This window comes from Parambassis ranga, chromosome 21 (assembly GCF_900634625.1).
Source record: "Parambassis ranga chromosome 21, fParRan2.1, whole genome shotgun sequence".
NCBI lineage: Eukaryota > Metazoa > Chordata > Actinopteri > Ambassidae > Parambassis > Parambassis ranga.
The window spans coordinates 2463764-2478261 of record NC_041041.1 but is presented as its reverse complement, the minus strand read 5'-3'; the positions used below and the strand labels follow the sequence as shown (position 1 = coordinate 2478261).

The 14498-nt window shown below is 41.5% G+C and overlaps 1 protein-coding gene across 3 annotated transcripts in view; it reads right to left on the bottom strand.

Moving 5' to 3' along the window:
• Positions 1 to 14498, bottom strand: part of dachd (dachshund d) — a 108486-nt gene that overhangs the window by 36109 nt on the left and 57879 nt on the right. For all 3 annotated transcript variants that reach the window (XM_028394312.1, XM_028394314.1, XM_028394311.1), the window contains exon 4: positions 5869 to 5984. In XM_028394312.1, coding sequence (XP_028250113.1) covers positions 5869 to 5984 — 116 coding nt within the window. The remainder of the gene's footprint in view (positions 1 to 5868; positions 5985 to 14498) is intronic.

Here is a 14498-nt window from a genome sequence, read left to right as displayed (position 1 = left end):
TACTAAAGATTCGAGTTTGAGTGCTTAGAGGACAATGGGTGAAAATTAACTAAGGAATTAATCATAAAAAGGAAGAATTTCCCACCTCTGCCATGTGCAGAGGTGGGAAATTCTGCATTAAATTCAATTCAGGCTGCACAAACACTGTTTTACGGTAGCTTTAATATCACAAGGTAGGAATTATAATGCATTATTTTGTATGCATATCACCTAGAAATCTCTGACAAGATGCCAAATAGCTTTGAGAATTTTACATGGATTCTCCTCAGGCCTGCGGCTGCCACTATTTTTTTTTTTATTTTTTTTTTTCCCGAATAGACCAAATGACTATTGACATCACATTTTAAATAATCATTCACATTCCTACTGCAATCTCCAAATGTTCTGCAGTATCTGACATGGTTGTCCACCTCCATCAGAATGATATGATTGATATAGTGAGTCTGAGATTATAGACATGCATATGCTGAGCACACTGCAGAGATCATAAAGCACTGGTTTGTCATTGTGGTAGTTCCAGGGTTCTGGTGTATTGAACGTGACTGAAATCTTTATTCATGAGGCTGGTCTCAAACAGCAGGGACAGATAGTGCTAAAGCTCCTCTAGGCCTGGTGGGTCTCAGGAGAGACCCACGACTCTTCCTGCCAAGCCCCAGCAACAAAAATCAAAGAGGCATGGCAAGAAAAAGATACCTATTATTGTGGAATCACTCATATCCACAATACAGTGAATCACCTGGCCTTTTACAGGGGCTGCTTGTACTTGATATGCAGGTTTACCTTACGTTTGACGCAGAACAAAGCAACGTCTGCGTTTATCACCGCTAAGCTGTCACGTCTCTGTGATGGGACTCAAAGCGGCTATTAGCCACGCATTTGAGGGGGAGACATGAGTACAAGGAGAGGAAGAAATCAAACATGTGGCTCTAATAGATACATGCAAGCGCACACCAGACACAAACACACACACACTGATAAACATGCACACAAGCACGAGCATGCCGGCCTGGACACCCTCTCCTCTCATCCCCAGCTGATAGGCAGATGGCGAGAGTCACTCCGAGCCACTGACATGGAGGTGCATATAATTTAAAGCCTTGTTTGCATCTTAAAATACATCAGTACCATATTGACGTACAGTATACATCATGTCAGCCAGGGCCCTCTCGTTTGCAATGGGCCCTGGCTACTGTTCCATATGCATAGGCAGAGCAGGAGGAGGAAGAGAGGAAAAAAAAAAAAAGAGCCATTGCCTCATAAGAAGGTGATACTTCTACACATAATGAATGTGGCCTCTGCCCAGTCTGAAGGTCAGCCTTCATTTGTGTATAATGGGCAAGAGTCAACTGTTTTCCAAATGAGACGTATGCAGAACAGACTGCCGAGTAAATATTGAAATCACCTCTGGGTTGTTTGTGTGATAAATTCCCCCCACAAATCAGGTGCCGCTCAAAGGAGTGCTGCAGTGGAGGCTCTCTTAACTTGTAAGAACACTATGGTTTATTGCACTGCAGCCCGTCGGTCCTCGCCATTTATTTTGCTTTAGGATTAAACTGTAGAAAGAAAAAAAAAGAGGAAATAAATCCACGTAAAAAAAAAAAAAGTGATGGGTTCGGATCAAATGTGTAGTGAGTAAATAAAGGCTAAACAATTGATTCGTACCACTGTGGAATGATCACTTTTCCATTTTTCATTTATCATTCCGCTGCAACCTCCATGCCGCGTTTGACTAAGTGACACACTCCATAAATCGAAATCTTTGTTCTGATAATTGTTTCATTCCACCAGATCAATTGTCATATCCACATAACACACACACACCTCAATACAATGGCTGTAATAAGGAAGCCAGGGAGCTGTTGGGTGCCTCAACAACAAGTCTATTAAGCCACTAGAAGTCTAAACGTCAACAAGACCAATCCCACTCTGTGCTAATCTGCATTCATTACTATGCAAACAAAACAATCCAGCCTCATATATTCTTTCAAAGTCACCTTTAGATTCAGACACTTTTCCTCATATAGACATGCAGGCAAGTCAAGAATCCTCCTGAGCACAAAACAAACAGCGCATCCCGCTCGCATGTAGAGACTCACACCAAGTAAGAGAAGAGGAAAGGGGAGCATTTTTTAAACAAATAGAGAATAGCATGGCACTGTCACATGGGGAGCACAAAACAGCAAATAACAGAGACAAGGTCTGATGGTAGCCCTTGGAGCAGCTGTCATATTAAATAATAATGAAGGATCTATTAATATGCAAAGGAAGCAGCAGCCGACTGGCTTAACGCTGTCATGCCTCTGCATATTGTCAGGATCTTCATCATTAATTAACATGCTAGCTGCCCCATACCTGCGCCAATGTCAGAACATTCTTACAACAAACACCCCAATGCCTGTGCCCTCCGCAACTAACTCGTATAATTAAATTAAAATCAGATTAACTTCACATCAGTACACAAAAGACTGACTTTTACGACTTTCTCTAGCAGTGATTACAACCACAACAACAAAAAAAATTAACCACAGCTTATCTGCTGGGTTTCTGTTCTGTTCTCTGTCAGGGACTGCACCACGGGCAACAATGAAAACACACTTTATTTATCAAGGAAGCAGGGTAAACAGGGAGGAGACACTCCATGTCAATGAGCATGGCCGCCTAATTTTATGCATGGACTGCTGGCAGCACAGCAATGACAAACTGGGGATGGAAAAAGCGCGACTCGTAGGTACACTAAACCACTTGATCTGTGCCGTCCACATCATGACGAATTTAGTTTCAATTATGGAGCACGCTAACCTTATGACAAGCAGTGGACTGAAAGACAAGGGGCACAGGCACAAAGAACTGACACTGAATTACCTGCTGCATATATATATGTGTGTGTGTATATGTATATAGCAGCTTGAAGTGGCACCGGATTAGATGATCAACTCTGACGCAGAGGATGACATGCTAATTGTGCATTTAAAGGGTATAAATATTGCAATGTGTCTCCACTTACAATAGCTGTATAGGAGGAGGCAGCTTTCACACATGCTCGTACAGTACAGCAAAGCCAGACAGCATTAGGAAATATTGTTTTTATCAGTAAAGTACAGGATGCGCCCCGGTAACATGTAGGTGACATTCATTTCTCTAATGGTAAATGCAGTACTCTTGCGTTATTCAGAAGGTTGAAGCCATATCCAGGACATAAATGAATTATATTGAAGCTGCTGCTTAAGTAGTGGCCAGAGTGTGAGTGTGAGTGGAGGCGCCCCCCCGCTCCACTTTAAAGGAGATGTCATCTCAGTGTGGTGTCAGTCCACAGCAAATAATCCGATTTGGGGGCCAATCTGCCTGTAATGCATCAGCAACTGGAAAGGCTCCAGAGTAGCAACTCCCCCCCCCACCACCACCACCACCACCACCCCCGCCACCGCCCCCCTTCTACCTCAGGGCGCACACATTCAAACACTTCACACACACATGTGCTTTCACACACATATGAGGATATCTCCTTAAGTGGAAAACTAAGCATATTAAGATGTCCTTTTCTAAATGGAACTGGTGTCAAGGGCAAAGATACATATGTTAACAATGTGTTTCACATCCCCTCTCTGGTCCTGTTGAGTGTGAAGAAGATGTCTTTCCACAGCGTTTACTGTAGTCACTGTGGATAGTATTGGAGCATATGCCTACAAAAGGTTTGATAAATAAAGTTCTATTCTAGTAATCAGCATATAACGATAGCTGTAATGGTCGCCTGGATAGTCATTTAGCATCCACGTGGATGGCTTCAATGCTGGTTTCAGTCGTGGAAACAGCCAAGGAGACCACATCCAGAATTATGGGAAATTTGAAAGTAATAAATTATACAAAAATGGATTAATAGACATCAAAACTGTTTTTGTTCCAGACTGTAAACATGTTTATTTCTGCTGTAAAGTTTTAACATGAAAGTCTATGGGGATTAATTTACTATACCCAGCCCTAGTGGCAGCAGGGGGGAACTGCAGGTTTGTGACACATCTGTGTTGGAGCCCTGGACGTTGCCACTTGGTCCATCCCCATAGACTCCCATGTTAAACCGTCTGGCATCATTATCTGACTTGTTGGCTTGGCTGTACTTCTTTACTCATTTTCTCCAGATTACCCACAAATTAGGTGGAGCCTAAACTCCTAATATGCTGACAGGAAACCTGCAGGTGCTGTACACCTACATATAGTTAATATTTTGGTAAGTGGGTATGAAAGAAGCATCAGTATCATGTCATGTCTCTACTGTAACATGAGAAGAGACATACGATGCTCCCTCTCCTGCAGTAACTTCTGCTCTTTCTCTGTTGTCCCTATGATTAGATGCAGCACAGTGGCTTTTCCGTGGAGTCTGGAAGGATTGGTGAAGCCTTGGGAAAGGCCGTCGGCCCATATTCCATCTGCGTGTGCAGGCGCTAACTCATCTGAAAAATGAACTAATATGACATGACACGACAGTGTAGCTGTTTAAGACGGTTTCTCAGCGTCGTTTTTTATCATCAATCAGAACATTTGGACATGACAGGGAGATCAATTAGTCGCCTACTTAGACACTAACTTATGTGTGGTCAATTATACTTAATTACTAATCTGTCAAAATCGCTAACTTCCCTGACGTTTAATGCTCTATACTATCTTCAAAACAATAAATGGTTTAATTACGACAGGAACTGGTGTAAAAGTTCGGTCTGACCAGAGTTTGGAAGCTTAAGGCAGTTATGAGAAGACCAAAAACCTCAATTACTTTATCTCTGCCCCCTGAATACCCTGACTAAATGTCAAGATCATAGAGTCCCTCTGGGCTTAAAGGGGATGATATCAAAAGGCTTTTCTGTTGCTTTATGTTCCACTAAATAACACGGGTCTTTCTCATCATTGTCCTCCGTCTGTGTTCACTCCGGCCTTTAAGTTTCGCCTTCTATATACTGCAGCACAGATAGCCAGTGACCTCACCCTATTCCCAGAGTTCAAAGCACATGCCTGAGAGTCTCCATTGTACTGAATCACATGGATGGACCTGTGTGTGTGTTAATATAGAATTTCAAAGTGCTCATACATGCTGTGAGAAAGACAGAAAGAGAGAGTTTTTACAGTTGTGTGCTGAAAAATGAGATAATTACAGAGAGATCACCACAGAGAAATGTGCTGTGTGTTATCTCTTTGTGGTGTACCACAGTTGTTTAAATACAATGTGTACTGTACTCCACATGAGCATTCAACGAGCTGCGCTCCACAGTACAGTATCATTAAGGACATATCAAGAAGGAGAGCAAAATATGCAAATCAAAGCACTTACAGCCACTGACATCAAAGCAGTCACAATGAAGCCAGCCACAAATAGAACAAAAGCATTAGTTGCAATAAGACTTGGCCCAGGGCTAAGTTAGGGCACAAACGGTTGTTGTTGATTCTTGTGGCGATAAGCTTGCTTTAGCATCACCACTGCCTATGTACATATACCAGTGGAGTGGATTTAATCGCACTAATTAGAATGCACTCAAGGCAAAATGCAACATCTACTGGAATAATCTGAGAGAAAAGATCTCCACTCCAATTTATTCTCCCCTTCTTGGTTTCCGGGGGTTGAGCAGAGGATCTGTTTTTGGTATAAACGAGTGAGCGGCTGGTGTCTGGTGGTTGGGTGCATGTGTCACTTTGGACTGGTTGCCATTTCGAGGACAAGCTGCGGGGAGGCTAGGGAGGTTGTGTGTGTCTGAGTGTGTGTGTTTGAGTGTGTGTATGTGTGTGTGTGTGACAGAAAGAAAAAAAAAGAAAGAGAGAGAGAGAGACAGAAGAGACACAGGCGGTGGTGCCTTAGCAACAGCGTGATACAACCAAAAACCGTACCTGTGGGCGGCATCATGCCGGGGGACATCAGGCCAGGGACAGAGTGGGGCATGATGTGGGGGTTCTCTGATGATGTCACGCTCTGGGTTCTCTTCGGAGGCCGGCCGGGTCTGGAGCTGAAACATGGGGCAAAAAAAAAAAAAAAATCAGGAGAAGATCGCGGGTGAGAGCCGAGGAGGTGACTGGCAGCGGGAGGAAGGGGGAGGGAGGGTGGAGGGGGAGGGCTTGTGTGGGTGGTGGTGGTGGTGGCGGCGGGGGAGTGTTAACATTTGGAGCACTCCAGAATGCAATTCCATTCCAAACAGCTAACATGTACTGTAAATAAATTTCTTTTCAAGGACAGTTGCTTTCTGCAGCTCAACATAATAGACTTCCATAACTAATTAGATTACACGCTGAATTCATTTCCTTTATTGAAGATCAACCACTTTTTGATGCATAATTCATAACCTGTACCTCGTTACCTGTTCCTCCGTATTAATATCCCCACACTATTTGAATTGCCTCGTTTGCATATGCTAAAATCCAGCGCGCGGCCCTCGGCCTGGAAATTACATGTTAACTTGTTATAATTATTGCAGTCAGGCCACTATTGATTTATGAGACTTTTAAAAACCAAATATGTGTAGTTCTGGTAATGAATGATATTTTAAGGTTCTTCAGGAAATTAAAAGGCAATGGCTGCCTTAGGAAATGTTCTGCTTGCTTGATTTAATGCGTGCCTTAGCTGGAAGGTGGTGTGACAGAGTGATTCAGACCTGTTGGACGGTTCTGATGGGGGAGTTTTATTACACCAAACGAGGGGCACAGATCCAGCCGTGATAAATGACTGTGCCACCTCACTGTGGAGGAGAGAAAAAGGCCTTCAAAGCACAGATACACCCCTGACTTTCCACACATCTTACTCATTCACTTATTAATACAGCTTCGAGTTTCAATCAATACCTACTTTGCTGGCTTATAGTTACAAAGAAAAGCCTACAGGGTGAAAAACATACACACACAAACACACAATGAGCATGTAATGGGCCAAAATTGTGTAGCGGTATATTCTTTATGTCAAGGAGCTGGATGTCTCAGCTGAAGATGAATTATGGTGACTTGACACAGGTGACATATTGGCTTCATACATTATTTCACGTACAATAGTCCATTTCAAGCTGGAGCAGGATACCAGGTTCTTTCTAATAAGGACTGAGTTAAATACATCTTTGAAGCATGTTCTAAATATGAAAGAAACATACTGAACATACTCTCTTATAAAATTCACATTTTTTCAGGTTGTATGACACATTACTATGATCAAAATCACTCAATAAAGGTGCCAGTGGTGAAAAGTAACTAAGTATTTGTACTTTGTTACTGTACTTAAGTCCATTTTTATGTATTTATACTTTACTTAAGTAAAAATAATAGTGCATACTTTATACTTTTACTCCATTCCATGTTGCAGCTGTTACCTGTACTTTCTCCTCCACTACATTTCTACAGTGTCTGTAGTTCTTTGTTCCATGTGATGAACACAGTGCTGGACTGATGAGAGGTCAGAGTCTGCATGGAGATGGTGTCACGCTGCCAGCTGTGTTTCTATAATGAGCCTCAGTCATGATGCCGGTGCTCTGGCTCAGTTAGCTAACTAGTGCTGTCTGCTAACACAGGTCCATCCATTAATGTCTGATTAACATGAATCATAACATGAATCTACAGCAGGAACACTGACACAGTAAACATGCAGTGGTGAACCCAAGCTCAATTTAAACACAGATACATACATATGAGTCATTGACTGATTGTGCAGTTTGTAATCTGATGATTGGATTAGGATTAATTGTTTCAGTAGTTGACAGATTAACCCTGATTCTAACATGAAACAGTACATGGACTCACCTAACACTGGTCACTGTCTTTAGAATTTGACATCCCCTGTTGTGTTCGTAATGGTGAAAACGGTCCACACTTAAAACCCTTTCAAACTCATTCAAACCCTTCAAACCCTTCTCATTTAACAATAACGTCTCATTCTGGATGTGTTCATCCACTACAGTACACGAGGCTGTTAGTGTTACAGTACATTTCACTACATGTCCCAAAGGCAGCATCTACAGAGTAATGCAGTGTTTTAGCTCCGACGCCACACACAGCCTCAATAGCTGAATTTATTCATCCATGTCTTGTGAGGTTTATTTACCTCACAGTCTTGCTAATAGAGTGCACTCACTCTATCTGTCTGAATGTGCTGACGCGCTCATATACAGTAGCGGCTCTGGAGGTTTTAGGACTAAAAACAAGACCTTCACCCAACTGTGTCTCTCCTCAGAGGGGAAACACAAGTGATAGGAAGAAGTATCAAGAGGGAAAGCAAATAACAGAAAGTGAAGGAAGGGCAACGAGTGAGAGAGAGAGAGAGAGAGAGAAAGGGAGAGGGGGAAAGAGGGGCAGAAAGAGAAACGAGTGCCCGCTCAACCTACGAACGTCTGGAAACGTAATTCCTATTTCTATAGAAGCACCTCTTTGATCTTTTGAGAGGGAGAGATCGCAGACAGTTTTGCTGTCATCACTTTCACTTGTACTCTGGCTGAATTATTTATGAAAGACCTCAATAGAGGGTATGTGATGGGTAAAAGGCTTTTTACTAACAATACTAAAAGCAAAAAGGCCCTCAAATGGACAAAAAAATGTCACATCAACCTTAGATCATGTCAAAGGATGTGAACCCAAGTACAAAGGCCCAGTTAAGTAAAGGTAATGTTTAGATAGGCTGCAGAAGGATCTGTCCGTGTGTTTAAAAGGATAGCGTTTCACCTACTCTCTGCACACAAATAACAGTAGCCAGCCATGAAAGCAATACGCGAACTGAAACGGAGCTTTGAACTGAGGAGCCTCCGAGCAACAGGAAAGCCTCTTACTGTCTCCTTTCCTTATGGCTGAGGAGGGCTCTACATTAGCAGAAATGGCTTGTTATCAATTGACTGTTTTTCCTCTTACAGTCTTCTATGGTATCAGAACATACACTATACGGGCAAAAGTATGTGGACACCCATTTTCCATTTGTAAAGTCTGATGAAGGCACCAGGTGACCATGTGGTCTGGACAGGCAAGTTCTCCCAGACCAAACTGGAATTATAATTTCTTTGAGCTTTTTTTGGTATCGACAAACACACAAAGTTATCATCTGTATCCCCATTGTCTGCTCTAAAGCTGCAACAATGAGGCAAAGAACAGACGTTTGGGACAGTCAGTCCATAAAATGTCAGAATACATCGACTGATTGGTGAATGTGCTGGAACGTCAGCTCTTGGGAAGACAGGCAACGGTCTTGAATGTTCTAATCTTTATCACTATGTAATGATGGACTTCTTTAGAACCTGTGTTAACATGCACCTGAATGCCTGAGAACAGCAAACCGCTGCTAGAGAGGACAATACTTGGAATATGAGCACCACCCATCACTTGCCAAATTCAAGGTAATGCTAATGAACATTTGAACTAGCTATGAGAGTTAGCATGTCTGGCATAGGTGGAATAAAATGCTACAGACCTACTACTAAAGCAGATAACACCAGAAATTAGCGTTCCAATGAGCTACATCACAGAGAAGGAAAAAGTATTGAATTTCAGATAAATTTAATTTAAAATTTAATAAATTTAAACCTCTGAGGTCCAAAAAGCACGTCTGCAACAAACATGTAAACTTGCGTCATAATCATGTAGCACATGATGTCATAGATTGAAAAAAAAAAGATGTTACTTGTGTTTAATTTATGAACAAAATGACTAAATATTAACTTTTATTTATAGTAAAACATCTTCTGAAGAACTAGTAGTTTAAATAAAGTAGATGGCAGCCATATTGACTCGATCAATCAGCAGATCACTGTGATTTTTGCTTCAGGTCATTACACACAATCTCATGCAGTGATACACATAATTTTCACACATGGGCTCTCCATTTTGCTTCATTTTTGTAATCACACCATGTAATGTGTTACAGTAATGTGTCTTGGTTGTGTTAACCTCATTGTAATCCTGCTGAAGAGCAAAGATTTCTTTTGTCCCGACGTCCTCGCACATATAAACCATACACAGTCAAACCATATGAATGTATACTGAATGGACTTTCAGCCTTGTGTGATTGGCTTTAAACAATGTGTAATTTAGCGCCTTGAAACAGCGCAGCTGAGGCACGCACACTCACATCCAAACAGATCTGTGGTGGTCAGAGCCATCCAGGCTAATAAGCCGGGTCCAGAGAGGAACTCAACCTGGCCTCAAACAAAAGAGCCAGGCTATTTATCAAGCAGCAGATGCTGATTCCCTAAATAGCCTGGCACAGAAACCACTCCAAACTAGGCCATTATTGCAGAAAAAGATAGCACAACTGGATTTATGATTGGAATGTTGGTGCATTTCTTATCTGCTGTTGGTTTTTCCTGATCTTTCTTTTTATTTTCTCTTCTTTACTTAGAGAAAATAACAATCACCGGGCTTTAAATTGGACTTGTTTGGTCAATATTATTTCTGTACTGGAGGTCAATCATGAAAGAATTTTATTCCAGGCTTTATTTATATTTATACTAAAGATATTCAGGGCCCTCATATCTCTGGCTTCAATTAAGGAAACAAAATAGGCCCCACCAGCTCTGGGCTGGGGGCCACAAATATGTTACACATCTATTCTCTCTTTTTTTTTTTGTTTTGCTGCCATGGTGAAAAGAAAATAGTGGTGAACTTTCCCTGAACCAGACTTCCTTTAATGGCCCGGCCGTGTGTTGACCCAGCAGAGTCGGCTGGAACCTGATACTATCCAACACACTACGCTGCTGCGCAGGCAATCAGATTACACAGGGCCCAACAATACACTCCACACGAGTCCAATTTCAGCACTACAATGCAATAAAAGCACAATAATTAAATTCGCGTTCTCACCCCGTTTACAGGAAGCCAACACGAGGTGATAGGTATAATCAGAGGTATAATATCGCATCAGATATCAAGGGTGGGTTTTGATCTCATGGCAAAAATACTGACATCTCGCTATCGGGCGCTTTTCTGACAACGGAAGCAGTGACGGAGATCTTATTACCCAGAACGCTGTTAATGCAGTGATTATGATCTGTTATAAATCAATTGAAACCACAAATGTAATGTTTAGCCCAAGTGAGCGCACTCCCCTCAGTGGATTTAGTTACACACAAAAATCATCCGCTCCTCCCACGGTCGGATATCTGCAGGAATTCAACCTGATTATGTCGATAGTTTGCAGAGAAAGAGCATAATATTGTTTCCTGGTGGTTGTGATTGAGCCATTAACCTTTTATCTCAGTCTTTTGTTTGACGTTTCTAAAAGGTAAGGATGAAGATATTTATTCCATTTCCGCCCAGTCGGCCAAAACAAGCGAGTGAATCATTCGTCTGGGGCTTGTGTAAACAAAAGGCCTCTCCAGGTCTCTGCCAATCAGGCCTTATAAAATATTAACCCAATGTCATTGCCCTTTTAAAATCTCTCACCTAGAATTCCCTAATTGTTCCTTTTCTTTATCTCTCCAGCGCAGAGAGTAAATAAATTAACAAAATAGCTTTTATCGCCCTGAGTAACCTTTTAACTGAAGGATTATCTGGGGTTTATTTTTCATTTCTCTCACAGCGATAGCAGAGCATGCCCCATTGATTGGTTTGCTGGGGTGGTGACCAGCCATGAAAACAAGGTCTTATTGATAAAACAAAGCAGCTCCTTACCTTTTAAGTGCCAGGTCAGGCAGAAACTCAGGCCCCCAGACCATCAGGGGCCTGAATATGCTGAGCTTATAGTTTTTTTTTGTTTTTTACTTCAATCAAACGGTTTAAAAATATGCGCTCCTCTCCCCTGAGAGGTTAACTATGTTTGTTGAAAGACGGGGATAACATGTCTGTGGTGTATTACTGCCAATTTAAAAATCCCCACAGGTAAGATAACAGAGAGAGAGAGAGAGGAAAAAAAATGAAACTTTAATTCTACAAATGAGTTATTTTCCTTCAAAATACTAAGTGAAACTAAAAAAAAAGAACAAATACTCTTCCCTCACTGTGGATTTGTGATGATTACATATATGTCTAATTAATTATCAGCTGGTTAGTATGTGGTCTCAGCTGTCTGGCTCCCCAAACTTAATCAGTTGCTTTAAGATCTGCTGCAGCAGATAGAAGAGGAATGTTAGCAAACACAGAAGCACAGATAACATCGCTGCCCAGGCAAAACTGAAAGATAAGAAGCCAATAAGTATTTTAATAATTATCCATAGCTCTCCAGAGGGTTCATTTCTTCCATGTAAAAGAAACTTTCAAGAATATTAAAGGGACAGTTCAACACAACATCAATTAAGCAGATTTTCTACAATTAACAGGGTCAGGATTTCTTGTGTTTCTATTGTTTGTTTTGTTGTTGGCACTTGAAGCACCACATGCTGTGCTCCATTATCAGGAAGAGGGCAGAAATCACCACACACTAAACGCTGGATGAAATAGAAAAATACAAATGTTGGATTTTAGGATCATAAGCAACAAAAACATCTTAAACGTGTGTCTGCATTGTGTCACGTTGGACTTGAGGAGCATTAAAATAAATAAAAGGTAAATAAATCTAAATATTAGATCATGACTGCAATCACATGTACAAGTAAATAATAATGAGCATCATAACAAGTGTAACCTGTTTAAATGACAGGAATATATGTTGCCTTCAACCAAAAAAATGGAGGAAAAAAAAAAAGATGATTTATATTTCCTGCTGACCTTGGCAGTCTATTCGTTGTGATGATCATAATCTCAGAGTCACAGTGTGATACATGGGAATGCATTCACTCATCCATCTTTTTCATGCATCCATCTATCCTTACCCTCATCTTGTATCTGTATTTGCATTGAACCTATTCTTGGATTATCTCAATCAGCTTCCCCTTGCACCTGTCAAACACCGCCTCGCACAGGTAGCCACATCGTGCTTATCTGATCTAGATAGCTGGATTACAGCGAGTTTGTGAGTGCGAGGAGGTGGAGGAGGTGGAGGAGGAGGGGGGGGGGGGAAACACACACACTTTTATTTATTAGGGTTAGGAACAGCTGCATCCGCCTGCAAACTGTGAACCTTTGTTACGGAACAATATATCACAGATCAAATGGTGTGAAATCAAAGGCGGGAGAGAGTTAGCATCAATCCCACTAAAACCCCTTTTAAAGTGCTGTCTGTGCTCTGATCCCTGTGCGGACTAATGTGCAGGGTTGAGATCAGTGGTAGTTGGGGAGAGTGGGTGCCTTCCTGGTGCCTTTGTCTGGGCTCAGACCTGATTAGAACCACGCTGGGTGAGACCACTGCACTGTCTGATGGTGCAGAGGGACAGTCACGCTCTCTCCCCCCCCGTCCTCAAGCCTGTGTCATGAAACACGCAGCCAGCCGTTCAGGAGGAGGGAGGGGGGGAACCACAGTTACAGTAGCTACAAAGAGCTTAGTCCTGTAATCACATTCAGTTAGAGCCATTTGAAGCCTCTCAGCTGTGAAATAGAATCTAAAAAAGATCTAAAACACGATAAATTGCTGATTATTCCCATGCATCATTAATGTTAAAAGCTGATTTCATAATTGTATGTCCCATAACTACAGAGCCTGAGATTGTTTAGTATCACATCAACAGACGCTGATAATGAGTAAGCAGACTTCCTACATCACGGGAACTGATGAGGAAAGCCTAATTGGTTGACTTTTCCATGCCTAATGGATGATTCTCTTAATTAAAAAGATACTGTACCAAATGTTAGAAATCAGATAGTGCTTAAAGTAAATGCAGTTAATCAAATGTATGAGAACACGCAGTTCCAGGAAAGCCTAAATGAGATCAGTAGATATGATTTTACTCCAATATTTATTAATTGCAAGTGCCTTTGGTTAGCAAAACAGAACAGGTCTTATCTTCAAACTGCGAGGAAATTTCATCTAACCGCTCTCACTGATCTCTCTTTTTCATGAACTGCGATGCATATGAAACAAGTCTTCAAAACAAGGCTTTAAAAACTTACCCAGTCAGGGTGCCTTTGAGGATATTTAATTAAAATCTAATCCTGCATTCATTAAGGCTCACATAAATTAAGCTGTCATTCATAAGATTTATGGATTCTCATTTGCATATTGCATACAATTCATCAATTACTCAAGTATGAAAGGAGCGCATTTCCCTTGGAGCTGCCTGCTAGCCTGCCAACATTTGAAATGAGAGAAAGAGCACGACTGTCAGGCATTCACTGCAAACTTTTCCCCACAATGTCTGTGCACTGATTAATCTCATTTTCTAGGCATCCCTTACAAGATTGTACACAGGCCAGCTGCACTTTTCAATTATTTCTCCTGTCCTCTCAACTAACTTTGAAAGCAGGACGGGCTAAATGCGGACTGGGGGCTACTTTAGTCTTTATGTATATAACATGTCTTTTTTTTTTTTTTTTGCCAGGGAAATCATAAATTAGAGAGAGGGCTTTTTGAGATCCTAATGGAAAGGAAATGTAGTAATTTTATTGCAAATCCCATCAGGCAAATATTCTGCATGCTATAATAGCATATTTCCTGTCACATTTAGAGAGGAATACATCCAGCAGGCATTCTGACA